The 22,033-nt window shown below is 50.4% G+C and overlaps 2 protein-coding genes across 8 annotated transcripts; one reads left to right on the plus strand and one right to left on the minus strand.

Annotated features, from left to right (window-relative positions):
* Positions 1-10,824: 10,824 nt before the first annotated feature.
* On the plus strand, positions 10,825-18,305 carry HSP90AB1 (heat shock protein 90 alpha family class B member 1). 5 transcript variants are annotated; one of them, XM_055389763.1, is made up of 13 exons: positions 11,598-12,480; positions 12,662-12,763; positions 13,015-13,161; positions 13,770-13,976; positions 14,075-14,234; positions 14,422-14,555; positions 14,692-15,000; positions 15,440-15,605; positions 15,811-16,001; positions 16,132-16,279; positions 16,394-16,662; positions 17,466-17,799; positions 17,910-18,305. In XM_055389763.1, the coding sequence occupies exons 3-13, from the start codon at positions 13,015-13,017 to the stop codon at positions 18,017-18,019; spliced, it is 2,175 nt and encodes a 724-aa protein (XP_055245738.1). In that variant the 5' UTR covers positions 11,598-12,480; positions 12,662-12,763; the 3' UTR covers positions 18,020-18,305. The 5 variants fall into 5 exon arrangements, with proteins under 5 accessions (XP_063563704.1, XP_018884549.1, XP_055245737.1 ...); XM_063707634.1 differs by lacking the exons at positions 11,598-12,480; positions 12,662-12,763 and adding an exon at positions 10,825-11,020; XM_019029004.3 differs by lacking the exon at positions 12,662-12,763 and having other exon boundaries at positions 10,949-11,600.
* Positions 18,306-18,526: 221 nt separating this feature from the next.
* SLC35B2 (solute carrier family 35 member B2) lies at positions 18,527-21,980 on the minus strand. 3 transcript variants are annotated; one of them, XM_031011891.3, is made up of 4 exons: positions 21,816-21,980; positions 21,106-21,299; positions 20,763-20,917; positions 18,527-20,065 (listed from the first exon to the last, which is right to left on the minus strand). In XM_031011891.3, the coding sequence occupies exons 1-4, from the start codon at positions 21,824-21,826 to the stop codon at positions 19,127-19,129; spliced, it is 1,299 nt and encodes a 432-aa protein (XP_030867751.1). In that variant the 5' UTR covers positions 21,827-21,980; the 3' UTR covers positions 18,527-19,126. The 3 variants fall into 3 exon arrangements, with proteins under 3 accessions (XP_030867751.1, XP_030867752.1, XP_055245739.1); XM_031011892.3 differs by lacking the exon at positions 21,816-21,980 and having other exon boundaries at positions 20,763-20,913; XM_055389764.2 differs by lacking the exons at positions 20,763-20,917; positions 21,816-21,980 and having other exon boundaries at positions 21,106-21,296.
* Positions 21,981-22,033: the final 53 nt, after the last annotated feature.

Genomic DNA, 22,033 nt, shown 5'->3' on the forward strand with positions numbered 1-22,033 from the left:
ATCTTACTCCAGCTACCACACTCATGTTTTTTAGGTTAAGGTGTACTTTTTACTCCTGTTTTGGCTTTTCAAGCTATGTCATACCTGCCTCCCAGAGGTACTTGGAAAATATTGGCTTGACAGCACATGCTTATCCCAAGGCGGAATTCATCTCTACAGTCTTCACATGCCCCACTCCAGCCGTGTGGTAGCATGCCTTGCTTGTGACCCTGGGGATGTTAAGTAGGTTCCTCTCAACCCCAGCACTGATTTGAGAGGAAAAACTATTAGGGATACAGTTCCTTTCTCCCTTCCTGTACTTAAATTGATGTTGAAGGAAATTACTAGAATATTTTCTCCCCAAAATTTTAAAACACAAATGCTAAAAAATGTCAGTCTCTTCATTCTCCTGACCTCAGTGTTTTCACAGGTAAACCTGGAAGGTGTGAGGAGGTTAGGAAAAGCAGCTCCTAAGGTCTCCTGCCCACCCAGCTGCAGGGATGGCTCCCGACCCCAAGTGGGCGCTCGCAGGCCCCTGCCCTTTGGGGAGCAGGGGCCTCCTCTGGGTCCTCCACTTTCCTGCTAGCACCTTGCTGCCTGTAAGGTAGAGAGGGCTGAGCATGAAAATCCTCCAGGTATCCCTGGCTGCCCTCACTTGCTGCTGGTCATCACCTTCCATGTCACATTTCTGCTCAAAACAGTCAATATTCAGCTGCTGTCCCTGGAGTGGCTGCCATTGCAACACAGGAATGTCCCTCTTGTTTAATCTTTTATGATGAAATGTTGGGGCTTTAAAGAGTTGAAAAGCTAAGAGCCGTAGTAAGTTAGCCATCCTGGAAAATAGAAATGAAGCCTCAGGTATAATCTTTGAGTCAGAATGTATCTGTATATCTATTCTTTGAGATGAATATGGAAAGACCATGGTGGAGTCAATATAAAACCAGGGCTCAGAGAGCATGTGATAGGAGAACCCAAACGTTTTTTTTTTTCTTTTTTTGGCGGTTGGGGGTGGGATGGAGTTTCGCTCTTGTTGCCCAGACTGGAGTGCAATGGCACGATCTCAGCTCACCACAACCTCCGCCTCCTGGGTTCAAGCAATTCTCCTGCCTCAGCCTCCCAAGTAGCTGGGATTACAGGCATGCGTCACCATGCCCGGCTAATTTTGTATTTTTAGTAGAGATGGGGTTTTACCATGTTGGTCAGGCTTGTCTCAAACTGCCGACCTCAGGTAATCCTCCTGCCTTGGCCTCCGAAAGTGCTGGGATTACAGGCGTGAGACATCGTGCCTGGCCAAAGTTTTTTTTTTTTTTTTTTGGCCCCACCAAGATCTACTGCAGCCTCCACCTCCTGAGTAGCTGGGATTACAGACGTGCACCACCACACCTGACTATTTTTTGTATTTTTAATAGAGACGGGGTTTCACCACGTTGGCCAGGCTGGTCTCGAACTCCTGACCTCATGATCCGCCCGCCTCTGCCTCCCAAAGTGCTGAGATTACAGGCATGACCGCGCCTGGCCGCCAATTAAAGTTTAACTAGAGTTAAACTATGACAGTGATTCAAAATGGTTGTAAACAGAAAAATGCAGTCACCTTAAGGAAATAGGCCTGTTTGTCCAGCAAGCCCTGCCTGGAAGCCAAGTCTTCACACACAGGAAGAGTGGCAGTCCCCAGGTCAGCCAGCAGATCTGACTCAGAGGCCTGGTTGGCAGTGTCCCCCCAAACCCTCGGGGACCAACTGTTTCCTGGGGCAGGTTGGCACTGAGGGTGGAAATGGGCAGCGCCCAACTCCCTCTGGCCCCAACCTCATCAATGGCCTTATGTCCGGGCTGGACCCCTCCAGCCCATCTCGGTATGTCCTGGCTTCCTGTGTAGATGCTCTCAGGGAGAGGACGTGCCCACTCGGAGCCCTCTGCAGCCTTGGCAGTCCTGGTGCTCGCTGGAAGTGAGCAAGTTGGCATTCTGGCAACAGACTGCAGGGTGACCGCTAAATGTGAGTCAGCAGGGCCCCACGAAGGCCTCTGTCCTCTCTCCTGGGCTTGCCCTGTACCAGCTGTGATCCCGGATTAGTCACTCCTCCCCTAGGCCCCGCCTCCTCGTCCTTACAAGGGGATGACATATGTGTTGACTTAAGGAAATTAAGTGCGGGAGAGCATGGATGCAGGAGGTGAGGTCCCCAGAGCTACGTGGCGCTATCAGTTACCAGGATGAGCCTCAGGATGGCCCTCCCCGCACCCCACGTTTCCCCACCTAGCCTATTCCAGGCTCCTTCCCACCTGCGTTCATTCCCCTCCCCCGCATCTCCAGTCCCCGGAAGCTTCGAGACCAAAGCCTCACTTCCCCTACTCCAGATATTTCCAGCGTGAACCACCACGCGGGTCCCTAAGCCTCGCGGACAGCCGAGAACCGTGGGGCTGGGGGCGGCGAGAGGTGCGACGGGGACCAGGCCCCTGCCCCATCCCGCCGCGAGGAGCGGAGCGGGTGATGTCACCCGGCTCGCGCGCCCCCTGGCGGGCGTCCGGCCCCACTGCTCTGCGCTTCTGCGTCCTGGCGGGTGGGTGACCAGACTGCGTGTCAGACAGACCCACGCCACTGCCCCGTGTCCGGGTGACCTTGAGCCAGGCTCATTCCGTCGCGGCGCCACTCATCTGTAAGGCAGGGATAGTCACACTTGCCCTGACAACCGCGTGGGTCGTGAAACTTGTTATTCACTGAGATAGTGAATAACAACGCTACTTGGTCCAGCCACCCCTGTACTCACTGTCTTACATGGCCTTATCTGATTTCCCAATAACCCTGTAAAGTGATGACTATTGCTATGCTCATTTTACTCCACAAAATTGAATCTGAAAGGTTAAAGGATGGAAAAACATTCTGTAAACTGCAAAGCACTAGGTAAATATAATTATATTTCTCTCTCTTCTCTCTCCCTCCGCTCCCTATGAGAGTTCCCAGTCAGTGAAGGGAACGGAAAAATACAAGGCATCATGTGGTGTGGCACCATAATGCAAATGTGGTCCACCTTCCTCCCCTATTTTGGACACAACTCTTGTCTTCTCTTTTCACATCCTCAGGGATCCCAAGCCTCCTGGGACATTGACCTCTCATATAATCTTGCCCAGGTGAAACCAGCAAAGTCCTTCCTGATGTCTAACCTCGGCCCCTCCTGGGTGTGATCTCCTCTCCACCCAGCAGTACTATCACAGTCCTACCGTTCCATCATCTGTGTGGGGTGGAAGTGAGGCCAGTGAATGGCCCAGAAATCCAGCCCACTGAAACCTGCATGCTGAAAAGGAATGACTTCATCCTGGGACAGGCCAGGTGGCAGGCAAAACAGTCAAGTAGATCAGAGTTGTTTGTAGTGCCACCTTCCCCCTGCACTTTCCACTGGCTATAATCTGCTCTGGGATGAACTGATTTGGGGTTAAGTTTTACCTTCTTAGTCAGAAGGGGCCTGGAACACTGAACAATGCCCAAGAGAAAAAGGGATGCCTGGTGGGCATGATGACAGAAGGAGGACAGACATTTTGGACTAGGCTGACAATGGTAGCGAGGTAGGACTTAGTCATACCCCTTAGGCCACTGATAAATCCTTAAAAAGGTGAGACATAGTCATATGTGTATTAATATAGCAGGTTACTAAATGTCTGATTTACAATTCAGGAGTGTCTTAGACCATAATTTCTGGCCCTTTTCTCACTGCACTCTAGTGATTTTTGTCCTTGCACATGACTTCAGCCATCAGCATCATGCGTAGATCTAAGACTGCAACCCAGGCCTCTTCTACATACCCCTCTGCCTACTAGATATCTTTCCTTGGTGCCCTACAACATGCTTAAAGCTGACCTCCAACCTAGAGTGGTCCTCCATTCCTGCTTTCCCCTTAAGCCCCTACATTCTAGCATTCTTCCTCAGATAAGGCTTATACTCCTCCTCTTCCCCACCCCTGACTGGTCTCTCTGCCTTCAGCCTCTCTCTTCTCCAAGCTATGTCCTGTGCAGCCTTCAAGTAGGTTATATTTTTCTTGAAAAAAGGGCTGCACTCCAGCCTGGGCGACAGAGTGAGACACTGTCTCAAAAAAAGAGAGAAAAAAGTCTCAAATACAAAAGCATGCAAGTAGTTTTTTGTGTGTTTGTTTTGAACAACACAATTAACAGGTTTGATTTAATAGATTTAACCTGGCTGGGCACAGTGGCTCACGCCTGTAATCCCAGCACTTTGGGAGGCCGAGGCGGACAGATCACCTGAGGTTGGGAGTTTGAGACCAGCCTGACCAACATGGGGAAACCCCGTCTCTACTAAAAATACAAAATTAGTCGGGTGTGGTGGCACATGCCTGTAATCCCAGCTACTTGGGAGGCTGAAGCAGGAGAATCATTTGAACCCGGGAGGTGGAGGTTGCGGTGAGCCGAGATTGCGCCATTGCACTCCAGCCTGGGCAACAAGAGCGAAACTCTGTCTCAAAAAAAAAAAAAAAAAAAAAAAATTTAACCGAACGACTAGGTGTTTTTTTTTTTTTTTTCCCCTCAAGCACATATGGAGCCTTTAGAGATATTAACCACCTTCTAAAGTTTCAAACGAAGTCTCAAATACAGGCCCGGCACAGTGGCTCATGCCTGTCATCACAGCACTTTGGGAGGCCGACGCTGGCAGATCACTTGAGCCCAGGCATTTGAGACCAGTCTGGGTAACATGGCAAAACCCCATCTCTACAAAAAAAATTTAAAAATCAGCCAGGCCTAGTGGCACATGCCTGTAGTTCCAGCTACTTGGGAGGCTGAGGTGGGAGGATCGCTTGAGCCCAGGAGGTTGAGGCTGCAGTGGGCCATCAGCATGCCACTGCACTCCAGCCTGGGCGACAGAGTGAGACTCTGTCTCAAAAAAAAAGAGAAAAAAAAGTCTCAAATACAAAAGAGCCAGTAACATACACACCACATTGTATGTCTACAACATAATTAAAGGGTATATAAAAAATAATTGAAAATGTAAAACACTTTTAAATTGGTCAGATACCATAAGAAATCAGAAAATCCTTAAAATTGAATTGTAATAAAATATTGAATATTATTTGAAATTTGTAATCTATGGAAATTTGTGGAATATAGTACACAAGGAGAAATTTGTAGCCTTAAATCTTTATGTTGGAAAAACAGAAAGGCTGAAATTAATGTGTTAAGTACAAAAGTTAAGAAAATAGAACAATAACAACAGAACTAGGCAAGGCACGGTGGCTTACACTTATAATCCCAGCACTTTGGGAGGCTGAGGCAGGCGGATCACTTGAGGTCAGGAGTTCCAGACCACCCTGGCCAACATGGTGAAACCCTGTCTCTACTAAAAATACAAAAAAATTAGCCGGGTGTGGTGGCGTGCACACGCACCTGTTGTCCCAGCTACTAGGGAGGCTGAGGCAGGAGAATCACTTGAACCCAGGAGGCGGAGGTTGCAGTGAGCCAAGATCGCATCACTGCACTCCAGCCTGGGTGACAGAGCGAGACTCTGTCTCAAAAAAATAAAATAAAATAAAATAAAATAAACAAATTAAAAAAGTCAAAAACAAATATATAAATATAAGCAAACCTTTGGTGAAATTGTACAAGAAAAAAGAGATAAGACGTGAAAAACAATTTTAGAAATGAAGACATACTTTATTTTTTAATGTTATTTATTTATTTATTTGAGACAGAGTCTTACTCTGTCACCCAGGCTGGAGTGCAGTGGCGTGATCTTGGCTCACTGCAACCTCCGCCTCCAGGGTTCAAGCGATTCTCCTGCCTCAGCCTCTCTAGTAGCTGGGATTACAGGTGCCTGCCACCACGCCTGGCTAATTTTTGTATTTTTAGTAGAGAAGGGGTTTCACCATTTTGGCCAGGCTGGTTTCAAACTCCTGGCCTCTGCCCACCTTGGCCTCCCAAAGTTCTGGGATTACAGGTGTGAGCCACCTCGCCTGGCAGAAGACGTACTTTAGATAGAAGAGAAATTGAAAAGATAGTAAGAGTCTGGGCATGGTGCCTCACTCCTATAATTCCAGCACTTTGGGAACCCAAGGCAGAAGGACTGCTTGAGCCCAGGAGTTTGAGACCAGCCTGGGCAACAGCACAAGACTCTGTCTCTACAGATAATTTTAAAAATTAGCTGGACATGGCGGTGTTTGGTTTTTTTTTTAATTTATAGCAAGTTAGGAATAGAAAGAGTAAATACGTTCAGCTGGGTGCGGGTGGCTCATGCCTGTATTCCCAGCACTTTGGGAGGCCAAGGTGGGAGGATCACTTGAGCCCAGGAGTTTGAGACCAGCCTGGGCAACAAAGGGAGACCCTGTCTCTACAAAATAAAAAAATTAGCCAGGCATGGTGGTCCCAGTTACTTCAGGGGTTGAAGTGGGAGGATCGCCTGAGTCTGGGAGGTTGAGGCTGTAGTGAGCTATGTACCACTGTACTTCAGCCCCCGCAACAGAACAAGACCCTGGACCCTCTCTCAAAAAACAAACAAACAAACAAACAAAAAGTTCAATGGTGAAATGTTAGAAGCTTTCATTTTCTGATTAGGAATCAGACAGGGATGCCCAGAATCATTATTTCCACTCATCATTGTTCTGCAGGTCCTAGCTGGTGCATTAAAACAAGAAATAAGAGATACAAGAATCAGAAAAGGAGAAACCAAACTGTCATTGTTTTCAGATGATATGGTTGTATCTATAAAACACCAAACTTTTATAGACAAATTAAGAATTAATAAGCTAGCTTACCAACTTGCTGAATCAATAAACAAAAATTCAATTGCTCAATTGCTTTTTGAACTCTGGGAAACCGAAAATGAACAAAAATGTCCATTTCCTATGGCATCAAAAAAATAACAATACTAACAATACAGTGAGCAAAAATTATGCAAGAGACTTCCCTTGTGTTCTAGTGGAATGTGAAAATGGAGGCAAAGAGATGGAGTCCATGCTGGCTGTGCAGACCTGCCCAATTGTCCAATGCATCTGAATGTCAGGCTCACTAGTATTGGAGGGTGTCAGTCCAGGGTATTCCCTCAGGAATTCAGAGAGCTAAGGCTCGTGGAACTGGGAAGGCCCAGAAAGTAATGGGACACACCTGGCAGGCACTGAGCTTAAGAGGCTGCTTGTTCTAGGGGTTCAGGGTCCACAGCTACTCTCCATGCTCATATCTCTGATGTCCTGTTACCCTCAGTTGTTTTATTCGTTCACTGAGCTTTATTTAACTCCCCTCCGTGGCCTCTGTGAACCCCAGAGACTCTGTCCAGGCTGAGTCTCTGTGCTCCCTGCAAGACTTTGCTGAGCTTTATGTAGCTTAGGGGTCTGCAAACGTTTTCTGTAAAAGGCAAGAGAGTAAATGTCTTAGGGTTTGCAAGCGTTATGGTCTCTGTCACACCTATCGATTTTGACTTTATGTCGCAGAAGCAGTCAAAGACAAGGGCTACGTTTCAACAAAACTTCATTAAAATTGGCCAGGCGCGGTGGCTCACGACTGTAATCTCAGCACTTTGGGAGTCTGAGGCGGGCAGATCACCTGAGGTAAGGAGTTCGAAACCAGCCTGGCCGACATGGTGAAACCCGGTCTCCACCAAAAATACAAAAATTAGCCGGGCGTGGTGGCGGGCGCCTGTAATCCCAGCTACTTGGGATGCTCAGGCAGGAAAATCGCTTGAACCCGGGAAGTGGAGGTCGCAGTATGCTGAGATTCTGCCATTGCACCCCAGCCTGGGCGACAAGAGTGAGACTCCGTCTAAAAAAAAAAAAAAAACTTCATGAAAACAGAAATTCAAATTTCATATAATTTTCCCATGTCAAAATAATATCTCTTTTGATTTTTTTTTCAACCATTATAAAGTGTAAAAACCCTTCTTAGCCCACAGGTCATTCAAAAAACAAGCAGCAGGCCCACCAGCTGCAGACCTTGGGTTGTTAATCCCTGCTTTAGCTGGCCACCCTCCAACCGCAGAAGGTTGGGCTGGGCCTAGGAGGTTTCATGGAGGAATAAAAGGCATCTGGGGAACATAATTGGTTCCAAGGCTGGGAATAAGGCTTCGGACGGTGTAGTTTTTTTTTGTTTTGTTTTTGTTTTCTGAGACGGAGTCTTGCTCTTATTGCCCAGGCTGGAGTGCAATAGCGCGATCATGGCTCACCGCAACCTCCACCTCCTGGGTTCAAACGATTCTCCTGCCTCAGCCTCCTGAGTAGCTGGAATTACAGGCATGTGCCACCACACCCAGCTCATTTTGTATTTTTAGTAGAGACGGGGTTTCTCCATGTTGGTCAGGCTGGTCTCAAAACTCCTGACCTCAGGTGAGCCGCCCGCCTTGGCCTCCCAAAGGTCTGGGATTACAGGCGTGAGCCACCCGTGCCCAGTCTGGAAGACATAGTTTTAAGCCTGTCGTTAATAACCTTCACTTCTCTCACTCTTAAGGTCAGGACTTCTTACCAGTGGCATTTGCAGCCCTCTGCGACCTAACCCCCATCTGCAGGGCTACTTTCAACTCCTTGTGCTTCCCTTTGGGGTTCCTGAGCTATGGTTCCTCTAATGGGGCTCTGTTCCTTTCCATGCTTTCCACGTCATGGCCTGGCTAGGCATGGTCCTAAGACGGCTCCCTTTCCCAAGCTGAGCTGAGGGCCTCTGCGGCTTCTCCCATCCTCCTATGGTTCACACTTGGCTGCTGCAGCCTCCAGTGGGTTGAGGGCTCCCAGTCCTGTGTATGCATCTCTGCATCCCCAGGATCTCCACACAGTGGAGGCTTAGTGAGTGTCAATGAGTGGAAAAGGATGGAGCTTGTGGACACAGGTAGGCGGTCTCCTGAAAGGCTTCCTGGAAGAGAAAGTGGAATTTCTTTTTTTTTTTTTTCTTTTTTGAGACAGTCTCACTGTGTCGCCCAGGCTGGAGTGCAGTGGCGTGATCTCGGCTCACGGCAACCTCTGCTGCCCGGGTTCAAGTGATTCTCCTGCCTCAGCCTCCCAAGTAGCGGCGACTACAGGCGCGCTACCACGCCCGGCTAATTTTTGTATTTTTAGTAGAGACAAGGTTTCACCAGAGTGGCCACGCTGGTCTTGAACTCCTGACCTGGTGATCCGCTGGACTCGGCCTCCCAAAGTGCTGGAATTACAGGCATGAGCCACCGCGCCCAGCCCTTTTTTTTTTTTTTTTTTTTTGAGACGGAGTTTCTCTTTTGTTGCCCAGGCTGGAGTGCAATGGCATGGTCTCAGCTCACTGCAGCCTCTGCCTCCAGAGTTCAAGCAATCTTCCTGCCTCAGCCTCCCAAGTAGCTGGGATTACAGGCATGTGCCACCACGCCCAGCTAATTTATAGTAGAGACGAGGTTTTTCACCATGTTGGCCAGGCTGGTTGCGAACTACTGACCTCGGGTGATCCACCCACCTCGGCCTTCCAAAGTGCTGGGATTACAGGTATGAGCCACTGTGCCCAGCAGAGAAAGTGGAATTTCTACGCTGGTGTAACATTTGAGATTTTCCCATTTAGAAAGTCTTCAGGAAGCCGTTGAGTCTTGACACTGAAAGGATCCAGCTCAGGGGAAGCCCATCCACAGGAGTGATTCCTGCTTTGGATTTAGGTCCTAGGGGTAAGATCACATCCCTGCTCCATTTCTGGAGCAGAAAGGGAGCTAGTGCAGCAAGGACTCTGAGTAGACGGGCCTTGGGAGTCACTGAAGCCACTTCCCTGTTGACAGAATGTGCACACTGACTTTCATCCGCTCACAGGAGAGTGAGAGTTTGTGAATGCTCTCTGTGAACTGGGGAGCAGATTTTTAATGAGCTCTGCTTAGAAGGAGAGGGCATGTTAAGGGATCACGCTCCCTCTGGTTTGCGGTTTTGGTCAGGAATAGAGCACCCAATGCCCCTTCTTATAGACTTCTCCCAGCCATAGGCTTTTTGCAGACCATAATGAAAGGGAGAAAGGATATAAAATCGGGATGGTGATGGCAGGCATGGCGAAGTGGACAGGGACAAAGAAGAGGAAAGCAAGGGACACCCTTTGTTCTTTGGTATTCAACACATGAACAAAACTTGTTAGCGAATCGTAGACTGGGTAACAACAGGGCTGGTGAGGGAGGACGATGTGGCTGGCTGTGGGGAAACTCTTCCCAAGCATCCCAGGGGTGGGCCAGGAAGGGGAGCAGATGGACATCTACAGGGCACAGAGCAGGGAGTGGCTATTCTCTCCTGGAGGGGTTGTGGGTCCAGCAGGCTTTCGGATGAGGCCTTGGAAAGGCAAGGACAGCTTGCCAACTGGAGGGCAGGCAAAACGGCTGAGCCAGGCCAGACACGGCGGCCGCAGCTCACTGGCCAGGGGCATGGCCTAGGGACTCTGGTGCCAAGGCTGAAGGGGAACAACTTGGCCAGCCGCTCTGTGGCCGGCGTCGTCACGCGGCCTCCAAGAGCTCCGGCTGCCCTGCACTGGTTCCCAGAGACTCCCTCCTTCCCAGGTCCAAATGGCTGCAGGAGCGAAGTGGGCGGAAAAAAAGCGAACCAGCTTGAGAAAGGGCTTGACGTGCCTGCGTAGGGAGGGCGCATGTCCCCGTGCTCTGTGTACGTGGCGGCCGCAGGGGCTAGAGGGGGTCCCTCCCGCAGGTACTCCAGTCTCAGTCTGCAAAAGTGTACGCCCGCAGAGCCGCCCCAGGTGCCTGGGTGTTGTGTGATTGACGCGGGGAAGAAGGGGTCAGCCGATCCCTCCCCAACGCTCCATCCCATCCCTGAGGAATGGGCTGGTACCCGCGTCTCTCGGACAGGTCAGAGCGGGTCGCCGGGTGGGGTCGCTGCAAAAACCCTGCCCGGGCCGCAGCCGGAGAGGCGGAGCCTCGCGGGCAGGGGGCGGGACCGCCGAGACAGGCCTGGAAACTGCTGGAAATGCCGCAGAGCCGCCGCCGCGCCGCCGCCGCGCCTTCCGCCGCATGCCGGCAAAGAGTCCCCGCCAGCCCCGGCCGGCGCTCTCCCCCTACGCTGAGCTGCCCCTCAGCGCGAACCCTCCGCCCTTCCTCTGCTCCTGCGAGAGTCGGGATCTGGGGCTACCCAAGGTTGGGTCCCGAATGCCAGTCCGTCTGTCGGGACGCGAGATGTGTAGGGCAGATGCTAGGAAGAAGATTGGGTCTGGGAGCGGTGGTCGGCGTGGTTAGCTGCCTCCGCTCTTTTTCGGTGTCCCCCCCCAGCCCCGCCCTTGGGTGTGGGGCCGCCTGCCCCACAAGTGTTTAGGGAGGTCAATGGGTTCCTCGCCCGTAGAGACACCGTTTATGCCAAATGAGCACTCCTCATCCCCGCTCTTGATGGAGTCATGTCCTAGACGTGAAACTGTGGGGCTGTGATCACAAGCAAATGTGTGGGCGGATCCGTTGCTTGGGTTCTTCCCCGCCCCCTCCTTTTTTCGGACCATGACGTCAAGGTGGGCTGGTGGCGGCAGGTGCGGGGTTGACAATCATACTCCTTTAAGGCGGAGGGATCCACAGGAGGGCGGCTGTACTGTGCTTCGCCTTATATAGGGCGACTTGGGGCGCGCAGTAGCTCTCTCGAGTCACTGCGGCGCAGTGTTGGGGCTGTCTGGGTATCAGAAAGCGAGCCCACGTTGCTCACTATTACGTATAATCCTTTTTTTTTTTCAAGGTAAGGCTGAGATCTCCGCTAGGCTTCTTTCCCTTTAGTGCTGTATTCGTGTTGCTTTTGTTTTTTTCTGTCCTTTAGGGAGCCTTAGTCTAGATGTCGGGGTGGCTTGTGGATAACACCCTGGATTTTTATAGGGTGAGGGTAGTGGTGGGTGAGGGCTTTTGAGTTTTCCTCGGTTTTTTCTAGTGTGTTTGGGGGGTGGGGCTTTCTCTCGGCGCCTGCTGGCCGTAGCGAGGTGGGCTGTGGGGTTGGGGCAGTGGGCGGCTGGCAGCTGCACGTGGTGGCCGCGCGGCCCGGGACGCTGCCATTTTTGCCCCTCCACTTCCGGACGCGGCTACGGGGCGTCGGAGGGGGACCGCAGGGTGGCGGGGGTGCCCGCTCGGGTGACTCAGCACGGCCTTGTGGGACTGGCTTTGTCACCTCTCTTATCGGATGCGTTGTTAAAGCCTTCTTGGGTGCTTTGTTTCTGTGAGGGTTCACGGTGTGGGAAGAGCGCTTTCGGTCTCCAGCACCCGATACTCCCTCCTTCCAGATCTTTCTTGCAGTCCCGGTGGAGGAGGGGCGGGGAGGGGAGCAGGTTCTGGAAGATTCATGGGCTCCTTCCTCCGCCCTTCCTCGAGAGCTGAGATTGTTCTGGAAGCTTCTGGATTCTGGCGCCCCGCCCCAGTGCCCGGATGCTGGGGCGAGGGAGGGCGCACTGCGGCGCCCCCTCCTCGAGTGGTCCTGGCCGACGCATGTCCGGCAGTGACGAGTGTCGGCCTGGTGGCTACGGCCACCATCTTTCTTGGGTTTGGTCCCGTTCTGTAATTTTGTGCTGTGAAAGGGTCGTGGTGGAGCTTTTGGCTTATCGATTCTTTGTCCGGATTTAATTGCTCCTCCGGTAGGTATTGTATGGATCCCAGGTTATTCCTCCCTGCCCTATGGGGCAGGAGTGTCCCGCCCTTGGACACCTCAGGGGGAGCAGTTTAAAGTTAGTGCCATTTTTATCTTAAAGTAGTTACTTTGACCTCCCCCAAATAAAGAACTGTAGGTAGTGATTTTCACATTTAAATTTGTGTAAGGATTACCTGGGATCTCTAGATACCTGGGTTGGACCAACATTATGACTTTCCTGCCATACTACCAGATGATGCTGAGGCTGCTGGTCACCATTCTTTAAGTAGGTGGGTTCTGTGACATTTGGTTGAAGAACATTTAGCTTATTTTCTTTTTCCTTCTGAATTTTCAGGCCTCCCACTTAGTGTGTAGTCAGATCTTTAAGAGAATGCGTTTTTAGTCTTGGGAAGGGATAGTACTCCGGTTAAACCAGTCTGAACTCACTGTCTAAGGTCCTAACAAATGATATGATGATCTTTAGGATTTTTAAACATGGGGCCTTAGTGTTCTTTTGTAATTAATGAGATTTTTATTTTAGATGCCTGAGGAAGTGCACCATGGAGAGGAGGAGGTGGAGACTTTTGCCTTTCAGGCAGAAATTGCCCAACTCATGTCCCTCATCATCAATACCTTCTATTCTAACAAGGAGATTTTCCTTCGGGAGTTGATCTCTAATGCTTCTGATGTAGGTGCTCTGGTTTCCACATTTGGCATGGTTTTTTTTTTTTTTTTTGATACTCTAGAAGGAGGGGAAAGGAGTGGTTTGGCCTTTGTTGGGGACTACTATTGAAGGGGGTAAACTTGCAGCTATTCCAAAAAGATGGATCTTACTCTGGCCATCTTGAACTTGAAAGGGAAGGGACTATGTCCGGAATAAGTGGGCTCATGTAACTGGTTCTAAAGCCTCAAGATAGGGGGCAATCAGATTTGAGGCTGAGAGAGGTAAACCAAGATTTTCTTTGAAGATACGGGCTTTAAGAAAGCAAAAGTGGCTGAGCGTTTTGGCTCACACCTGTAATGCCAAGGCAGGAGGATCACTTGAGCCTAGGATTTCGAGGGCAGCCTGGGCAACCGCGAGACCTTGTCTCTGCAAAAAAATTAAATATTAGTTGGGCACGGTGGCATGTGCCTGTAGTCCCAGCTACTTGGGAAGCTGGGGTTGGGAGGATGGCTCGAACCTGGGAGGTCAAGGCTGCAGTGAGCTGTTATCCTTGCCACTGCACTGTAGCTTGGGCAACAGAGCAAGAGTCTGTCTTGGAAAGAGCAAAAGTAAGTTGCTGTTTGTTTTTCCAGGCCTTGGACAAGATTCGCTATGAGAGCCTGACAGACCCTTCGAAGTTGGACAGTGGTAAAGAGCTGAAAATTGACATCATCCCCAACCCTCAGGAACGTACCCTGACTTTGGTAGACACAGGCATTGGCATGACCAAAGCTGATCTCATAAATAATTTGGGAACCATTGCCAAGTCTGGTACTAAAGCATTCATGGAGGCTCTTCAGGTATTGCAGTTCTGTAGGCACACACCATTCATACTTATCTGTGTTCTTTGGTTTTTTGCTTCTTTAAAACTTGTGATTGACTTTAAACTTGTTGGCAGGCTGGTGCAGACATCTCCATGATTGGTCAGTTTGGTGTTGGCTTTTATTCTGCCTACTTGGTGGCAGAGAAAGTGGTTGTGATCACAAAGCACAACGATGATGAACAGTATGCTTGGGAGTCTTCTGCTGGAGGTTCCTTCACTGTGCGTGCTGACCATGGTAAGTTAGCTTTTCTGTTACAAGGTAGTTGGGTTAGGATTTTCTGGGCTCACACCAGCAGCAGAAATTTTGAGCATCCTGTCTGTAAAGCAGTTCTTCACAGCAGTTCTGCTAATACTTTATTAATTGCTAGTCTCAACTGCATATACTTTTTACCCTGTTACACGCTTGTAATTGACTCTTCTAGGTGAGCCCATTGGCAGGGGTACCAAAGTGATCCTCCATCTTAAAGAAGATCAGACAGAGTACTTAGAAGAGAGGCGGGTCAAAGAAGTAGTGAAGAAGCATTCTCAGTTCATAGGCTATCCCATCACCCTTTATGTGAGTATGGACTTTTAAATCTTTTGCACTTAACGTGCAGGATGTTTCCTGTTCTGGAGAATCTCATTGTCCCTGGCTTTTGCTTTCCCTGGTAGTGTTTTGTACTCCAAGGCTAACTTCTGTTTTTGTTACTTAGTTGGAGAAGGAACGAGAGAAGGAAATTAGTGATGATGAGGCAGAGGAAGAGAAAGGTGAGAAAGAAGAGGAAGATAAAGATGATGAAGAAAAGCCCAAGATCGAAGATGTGGGTTCAGATGAGGAGGATGACAGCGGTAAGGATAAGAAGAAGAAAACTAAGAAGATCAAAGAGAAATACATTGATCAGGAAGAACTAAACAAGACCAAGCCTATTTGGACCAGAAACCCTGATGACATCACCCAAGAGGAGTATGGAGAATTCTACAAGAGCCTCACTAATGACTGGGAAGACCACTTGGCAGTCAAGGTGAGAAGCCTTTGCATGTTGGCTCAACATGCACATATGGAGAGGAATGAGTAGGTGGAAGAGTGTTGGGTAATAGACACACGGAACTTGTCCAACTGATAACAGAAATGTGAGAGCCATGTGATTTTACTTACTGATTACCCTGTCATAGTGAAGTGCCATCATTTCTAATGACCTCACTTCTTACGGAAATCTGGGTAATGTCTATTGGCAGCCTTACACATCCAGGGTTCTGATCAGAGGGGATTGTTTTCTACATACAGCTAGTACCCATCTAGATCGTGGAGGGCATTAAGGCTCAGTTTTCTCAGGAGCTGCTTGTTGTGTGTGCTTTATCCCTTAGGCTTAGGGAGGATCATTGTTCCACTTTTAGATAATTTGGTGTTGGGGCTAAAAGGTCCTCTTTTGAAATGTACCACTTATTTTTGGTTTCTTTCAGCACTTTTCTGTAGAAGGTCAGTTGGAATTCAGGGCATTGCTATTTATTCCTCGTCGGGCTCCCTTTGACCTTTTTGAGAACAAGAAGAAAAAGAACAACATCAAACTCTATGTCCGCCGTGTGTTCATCATGGACAGCTGTGATGAGTTGATACCAGAGTATCTCAGTGAGTATCTCCTTGGCCTAATTTAGTTGGGTGAAGTCTTGGGAGATTTTAGGCATTCTGCTAGGATATTCTAAGGTAACAGTTTTCTGCAATACATAGTAAGTGTAAGGGTTCAGGAGGCTATTAAGAGCCTTCTGTTTGAATCTGGGTATCAGGTCTGGTCTAGCTGTTTTTTACTGAGCTTTCTCACCCTGGTTGATGGCAGATTTTATCCGTGGTGTGGTTGACTCTGAGGATCTGCCCCTGAACATCTCCCGAGAAATGCTCCAGCAGAGCAAAATCTTGAAAGTCATTCGCAAAAACATTGTTAAGAAGTGCCTTGAGCTCTTCTCTGAGCTGGCAGAAGACAAGGAGAATTACAAGAAATTCTATGAGGCATTCTCTAAAAATCTCAAGGTAAAAAGGCAAAACAAATGCTTATTCCCTTTACCACTTTCTTAGTAATAACAATAAATTATTCCATTCACATTGAAAGTGAAGTTATTGTAGTTAAGTTGGATTGTTTTTCCTCTTCCCACCCTTCAAGCTTGGAATCCACGAAGACTCCACTAACCGCCGCCGCCTGTCTGAGCTGCTGCGCTATCATACCTCCCAGTCTGGAGATGAGATGACATCTCTGTCAGAGTATGTTTCTCGCATGAAGGAGACACAGAAGTCCATCTATTACATCACTGGTGCGTTGGTTCTGATTGAAGCCTTTTTGGAGGAGTGAGGAGCACAATCAGGGCTTCCTGGGAACTGGCAGTATGAGGCATTTTAGTCACTGAGTTCATTTAATTACCCTACAGGTGAGAGCAAAGAGCAGGTGGCCAACTCAGCTTTTGTGGAGCGAGTGCGGAAACGGGGCTTCGAGGTGGTATATATGACCGAGCCCATTGACGAGTACTGTGTGCAGCAGCTCAAGGAATTTGATGGGAAGAGCCTGGTCTCAGTTACCAAGGAGGGTCTGGAGCTGCCTGAGGATGAGGAGGAGAAGAAGAAGATGGAAGAGAGCAAGGCAAAGTTTGAGAACCTCTGCAAGCTCATGAAAGAAATCTTAGATAAGAAGGTTGAGAAGGTAAGCCATTCTGGGGCTAGGATATATTTTGTAACACCTTCGAGGTGGGCTCCCTCACAAGCATGTTTCTACACAATTAGTGGTTTGAGGCAGCCTATTTACTGTTTCGTGCCTTCTTGCCTCTTGTTCTCTTCTCTAGTCAGGTTTAAGGCTATTTTAATAAAATTTGGCACAGATTAGGCATTGCTTCAGTTAACTTCTGAGAGTAGATAAAATACCATCATTTTCTTTTTTTTCCTTTTTTTTTCTTTTTTTTCTTTTTTTTTCTTTTTTTGAGATGGGGTCTTGCTCTGTCACCCAGGCTGGAGTGCAGTGGCATGATCTCTGCTCATTGCAAGCTCCGCCTCCTGGGTTCACGCCATTCTTCTGCCTTAGCCTCCCGAGTAGCTGCCACTACAGGCGCCCGCCACCACACCCGGCTAATTTTTTGTATTTTTAGTAGAGATGGGGTTTCATCGTGTTAGCCAGGATGGTCTCCATCTCCTGACCTTGTGATTCGCCCACCTTGGCCTTCCAAAGTGCTGGGATTAACAGGCGCCAGCCACCATGCCTGGTCGATTTTTTTTTTTTTGGACTGGATCTTGCTCACTGCAAACTCAAGTCTCCTGAGTGGCTGGGATTACAGATGTGTGCTACCACACCCGGTTAATTTTTTGTAGACAGGGTTTTGCCATGTTGGCCAGCCGGGTCTCAAACTCAAGTGGTCTGTCCACCTCCTCCCCCTGCTGGAATTAGGCTTGACAGTGCCTGTTTTCTCTTTCAAAGTGGTAATGTCAATCTAAGGCTTTTGTGATCGTCCACAGGTGACAATCTCCAATAGACTTGTGTCTTCACCTTGCTGCATTGTGACCAGCACCTACGGCTGGACAGCCAATATGGAGCGGATCATGAAAGCCCAGGCACTTCGGGACAACTCCACCATGGGCTATATGATGGCCAAAAAGCACCTGGAGATCAACCCTGACCACCCCATTGTGGAGACGCTGCGGCAGAAGGCTGAGGCCGACAAGAATGATAAGGCAGTTAAGGACCTGGTGGTGCTGCTGTTTGAAACCGCCCTGCTATCTTCTGGCTTTTCCCTTGAGGATCCCCAGACCCACTCCAACCGCATCTACCGCATGATCAAGCTAGGTCTAGGTAAGTAGCTTTGGTACTTGGTGTGGCAAAGAGTTTGTGCAACTAGTCTCCTCTATGGATTTGACTTAATGCTATTTGATTAAGTCTCACATGGCTTAATTTTACTTCAGGTATTGATGAAGATGAAGTGGCAGCAGAGGAACCCAGTGCTGCAGTTCCTGATGAGATCCCCCCTCTCGAGGGCGATGAGGATGCGTCTCGCATGGAAGAAGTCGATTAGGTTAGGAGTTCATAGTTGGAAAACTTGTGCCCTTGTATAGTGTCCCCATGGCTCCCACTGCAGCCTCGAGTGCCCCTGTCCCACCTGGCTCCCCCTGCTGGTGTCTATAGTGTTTTTTTCCCTCTCCTGTCCTTGTGTTGAAGGCAGGAAACCAAGGGTGTCAAGCCCCATTCCCTCTCTACTCTTGACAGCAGGATTGGATGTTGTGTATTGTGGTTTATTTTATTTTCTTCATTTTGTTCTGAAATTAAAGTATGCAAAATAAAGAATATGCCGTTTTTATACAGTTCTGCTTTCCCTTGTGAAGTGGATGTTATCCTTCCCTAGCTTCTTCATCCCTCCAGCTCTTGCTGTTTTCATGAGCACAGCAAGTTGAGCTGGTTTTGTAGTTAAAATACAGAATACCAGTAAGTCTTAAGAGTTCACACACTGAAGCTAAAGGCAGTTTGGAAAAACTACCGTATAATAATGCCCTTTCAGTCAACCAAAACACAGGACCAAGTCCACTGCAGTAATTTAATTTAATAAAATAAAATTATAAGAGCAAAAAGTTACATTTCTAAAGTACCAAAACCTGCAACAGGCTCATGGAACAGAGCCTAGGGATCCAGGAGCATAGGAGGTGGTGGTGCTGGGCAGGGCTCTGCATCCCCTTTCCTCAGCACAGCACCATCTTCAGCCTCCTGGGAAAGCAGCATTGGAGCCTACACCGCTTGTGCTTTTCTCACCAGGGTAAGAAATGCAGGTATTTGCAGAGGGGAGGGAGTCTGGAAGGTGGCAGAGCACAGCTAGGGCAAGACTTAAGGGAACTTGTGGGAGGGGTAACTGTGGAACCTACCTATGCTCTCTTGACCCCAAACTCCCCAAAACCCCTCACTGAGGACTGTCTACCCCGGGGCTCAGAAAAAACTGCTTACTGGAAGATGGGTGACTTAAGGCAAAAGGGAAGGCTGCCTCCTGGGCTCCCCAATCCCCTGCTGCAGAGCTGGTCTGTGATACTGAGAAACACCTGCATTTTGCCCTTTCAGCCAGCTCCCTCAGAGGTTACAGCAGAAGGGGATGGTGGGAGGGTCCTATTTCACTTCACCCCTCAGGCCCTTTCCACCCTCAAACCTTCTGCACAGGAGACTCAACAGGCACAGCCTTCTTTCCCCGTTGCTTTAGACGGCCCCGCGCGTAGACTCTGAGCAGGAGGGCAGCAAAGACCACAGCCACCCCCAGCCCTCCCACCACAGTGACAGTGTGGCCATAGAGAAGGCAGGAAAGAAGGATGGCAAAGGCCTGGCGGAGGGTCATGATGATGGTGAAGACGGCAGCCCCAAACTGCCCAATGGTGTAAAAGATGAAGAGCTGGCCACATGCGGAGCAGATGGAGAGTAGCAGGGCATGGGCAGCAAACTCACTGTGTCGCCCCATGAAGCGGGTTCCCTCCAGGAGGGCCCCCTGTTCTAGCAGTGAGCCCACTGTGAAGAGGCAGGAGAAGAAATTGACCCCAAACATCATCTGCACCGATGACATCTTATAGGCAAACAGGGCATCCTGCCAGTTTGAGGTGAAGCTGTCAAAAGCAATATAACCGGCCAGTAAGATGAGGCCTGAGAGTGTGGTGGCTGGGGAGCTGCGGGGCTCTGGTCCGCTGGATAGCAGAAACATGCTGACCCCAATGGAGATGAGGGTGGCTGTCAGGTACTCCCAGTGTTCGTAGCTGCGCCGAGACACAAGCTTTCCCATCAGCATGACAGGGATCACCTTAGAGGCCTTGGCCAGCACCTGGGTGGGGAAGCTGACGAACTTAAGAGCTTCGTATTGGCACCAGCTGCTAAGCACATTGGACAGGCTTGCAAAGGAGTACCGGTACATGGGTGCCCCATGCCGGGGCTGCTTGCAGAGAACACAGGAGAGGCCAGCCACAATCAGTGCCAGTACTCGGTTCATTAGCACCAGGAACTGCGAGTCCGTAAAGCGCTCACCCGGTGATGTGGCTGTGGCCCCATAGCTGCGGGTCATCACTCTTTCCTGCAGCACACCCCAAGTCAGATAAGACACCTGTTGGGGAAGGTAGAGACAAAGGAGACAATAAGCAAGATAATGAAAAGGTAGACAAAAATTGACCTCTCCCTCTTCAGGATTATGCCTAAGTGATTCAAAGGAAAATATACACTTTTTGGTTCTTCTGTAGAAGTTTCTTCTCCCCTCCTAAGTCTGGATTCACCTTGTAGGGAATCAACTGTGTGTGAAAAACCAATTCAGGGAGGCAAGAACTCTCAGAATTGGGTATCTGTAGTTCAACATGATATTCAAGGTGGAACTAGTACCCGCTGCAAAATGCCATGGGGTCAGCATGTTAGCACTCTCTCACATGCAGTACTGGGGGAAGGCTGAATGGCTCCCCCACAATTTTATCAGTGGGTTTACAGTATGTGAGACACCAGTGCAGGAAGGAAGTATAATAACGGCACAGTAGAAATCACAGAGAATAGGGCAAGAGAAGTCCTCTCTTCTGCACTAGACATCTTGAAATAACAGCATGAACTTTCAGTACCAGTGCTGGAGAGGAGAAAAGGAAGAAAGAAAAGAGCATTTCCCCCAAACACCTCAAAGATGGAGGTGCAGTGTGCCCCTGGGAGGAGGACACGAAACACACCAGCCAGCAAAGCTCTGGGACTGGTAAAATGGAAACCTTCACAGAATCCCTGCCCACCGGCATCCAACCCAGGAAGAGAGGCTGAGCCCACCTACCCACCTGGAGCCCTGTGGCACAGAAGAGCAGCTTCAGGGCCTGCCACATCGGGGTGGTCTCTGCCGCCTCTGTTCGGGGCGCCAGGGGAACCTCATCAGAGGCCTTGGGCTCATTGCCAAACACACAAGCTTTCACCAGGGGAAAGCAGAGGCCCCTACCTGAAGAAAGCACACAAAGTCAAGCCCCAAATCTTCTCCATAGCACTTCATCTTCCCCAGAGCAGCCAGCCTGCCCTGCTGTCCGGCCTACCGACCTCCCGCCCTCTCCAAGTCATATCCCGTTTGGACTGCTGGCCAAATACCCTCCTTCCCGACCTAGCTCACTTCCCCGCCCTTTCTTCACACACCGGTCTCCAGGTAGTTCTTTCGCCTGAAGTACTGCACCAGGAGGTAGCCAGGTACCATAAAGCTGGCATAGCCAGCAGCATTCACCACAAATCGGAAGAACCATAGCTGGGTCCATGACTCCGGAGGGGCTTCGGGAGTCTCCCCACCTGCCCCTAGGGAGGGGAACGCAGCCAGCACCACCACTGCCCACCATCTGTAAGGAAAGCGGACATAAGGATTAGGGCGCAGCTCCTCATCCCCTCCGCCCTCCAGAGGGGACCACACTGGAGTAGTGCCCGGAGTCTCCTCCCCGCCCCCTCCGCTGCAGCTCCGGCCCGGACAAAGAGCCTCTCTCTCTCTCTCTCGGGGAGGGGGTGCGCCGGCGCTGGCCAGGCAGAGCTTCCTCCCTCCCCGGGGGCGGATCCGCCCCTCTGGCCACACAGGTCTCCTCTGTTCCCTCCAGCGCTAGCCGGCTGCTCAGGTCAGAGGAAGCGCCCCTTCCCCCACGCTCCCCTCCACGATCCGGGGCGTCAGGGTCCCCAGCCCCTCCGCCCGAAGCTCCCCAAGGAGCACAAAACCAAGCCGCAGCCCCCATCCCCGCTGGCTCCGGGCAGCGATATGCTGGCCGACGGCCGAGCAGCCGGGACCCCACCCGGCCCCGTGCTGAGGCGCGGCAGTCACGTGGCCCGGGGGCTCGGTCACGTGAGCTCGCTGCTGCCCTAGCCCCCACCTGGCGTCCATGGTCCAGGCCGCGTGGGGTGGAGGGGGACCGGGGAATGCGAGTCCCCGGGCCGCGCGCCCCCTGCGCTCCCGCCGCCGCCTCCAGGAGCGGCCAGCGAGCCAGCGGCCAGCGGAAGTGCCGCGCTCTTCCCGCCTCCCTCCCCGCGGCCCCCTCCGCCCCTGCCGCGACCACGCAGCGCCCCGGGCCGCCGCCGGGCCACAGCGCCC

This window comes from Gorilla gorilla, chromosome 5 (genome assembly GCF_029281585.2).
Source record: "Gorilla gorilla gorilla isolate KB3781 chromosome 5, NHGRI_mGorGor1-v2.1_pri, whole genome shotgun sequence".
Classification (NCBI taxonomy): domain Eukaryota; kingdom Metazoa; phylum Chordata; class Mammalia; order Primates; family Hominidae; genus Gorilla; species Gorilla gorilla.

Excerpts from the sequence above, each read along its gene's own strand:
- HSP90AB1 (XM_063707634.1), top strand. The coding sequence starts at position 10,898 with ATGCCGGCAAAGAGTCCCCGCCAGCCCCGGCCGGCGCTCTCCCCCTAC. Across the intron at positions 11,021-13,014 it reads GGGATCTGGGGCTACCCAAG|ATGCCTGAGGAAGTGCACCA; the intron begins GTTGGGTCCCGA and ends TTTTTATTTTAG. Across the intron at positions 16,002-16,131 it reads CATTCTCTAAAAATCTCAAG|CTTGGAATCCACGAAGACTC; the intron begins GTAAAAAGGCAA and ends CCACCCTTCAAG.
- SLC35B2 (XM_031011891.3), bottom strand. Across the intron at positions 20,918-21,105 it reads AAAGAACTACCTGGAGACCG|GTAGGGGCCTCTGCTTTCCC; the intron begins GTGTGTGAAGAA and ends TGCTTTCTTCAG. Across the intron at positions 20,066-20,762 it reads TCTGTGCCACAGGGCTCCAG|GTGTCTTATCTGACTTGGGG; the intron begins GTGGGTAGGTGG and ends CTTCCCCAACAG.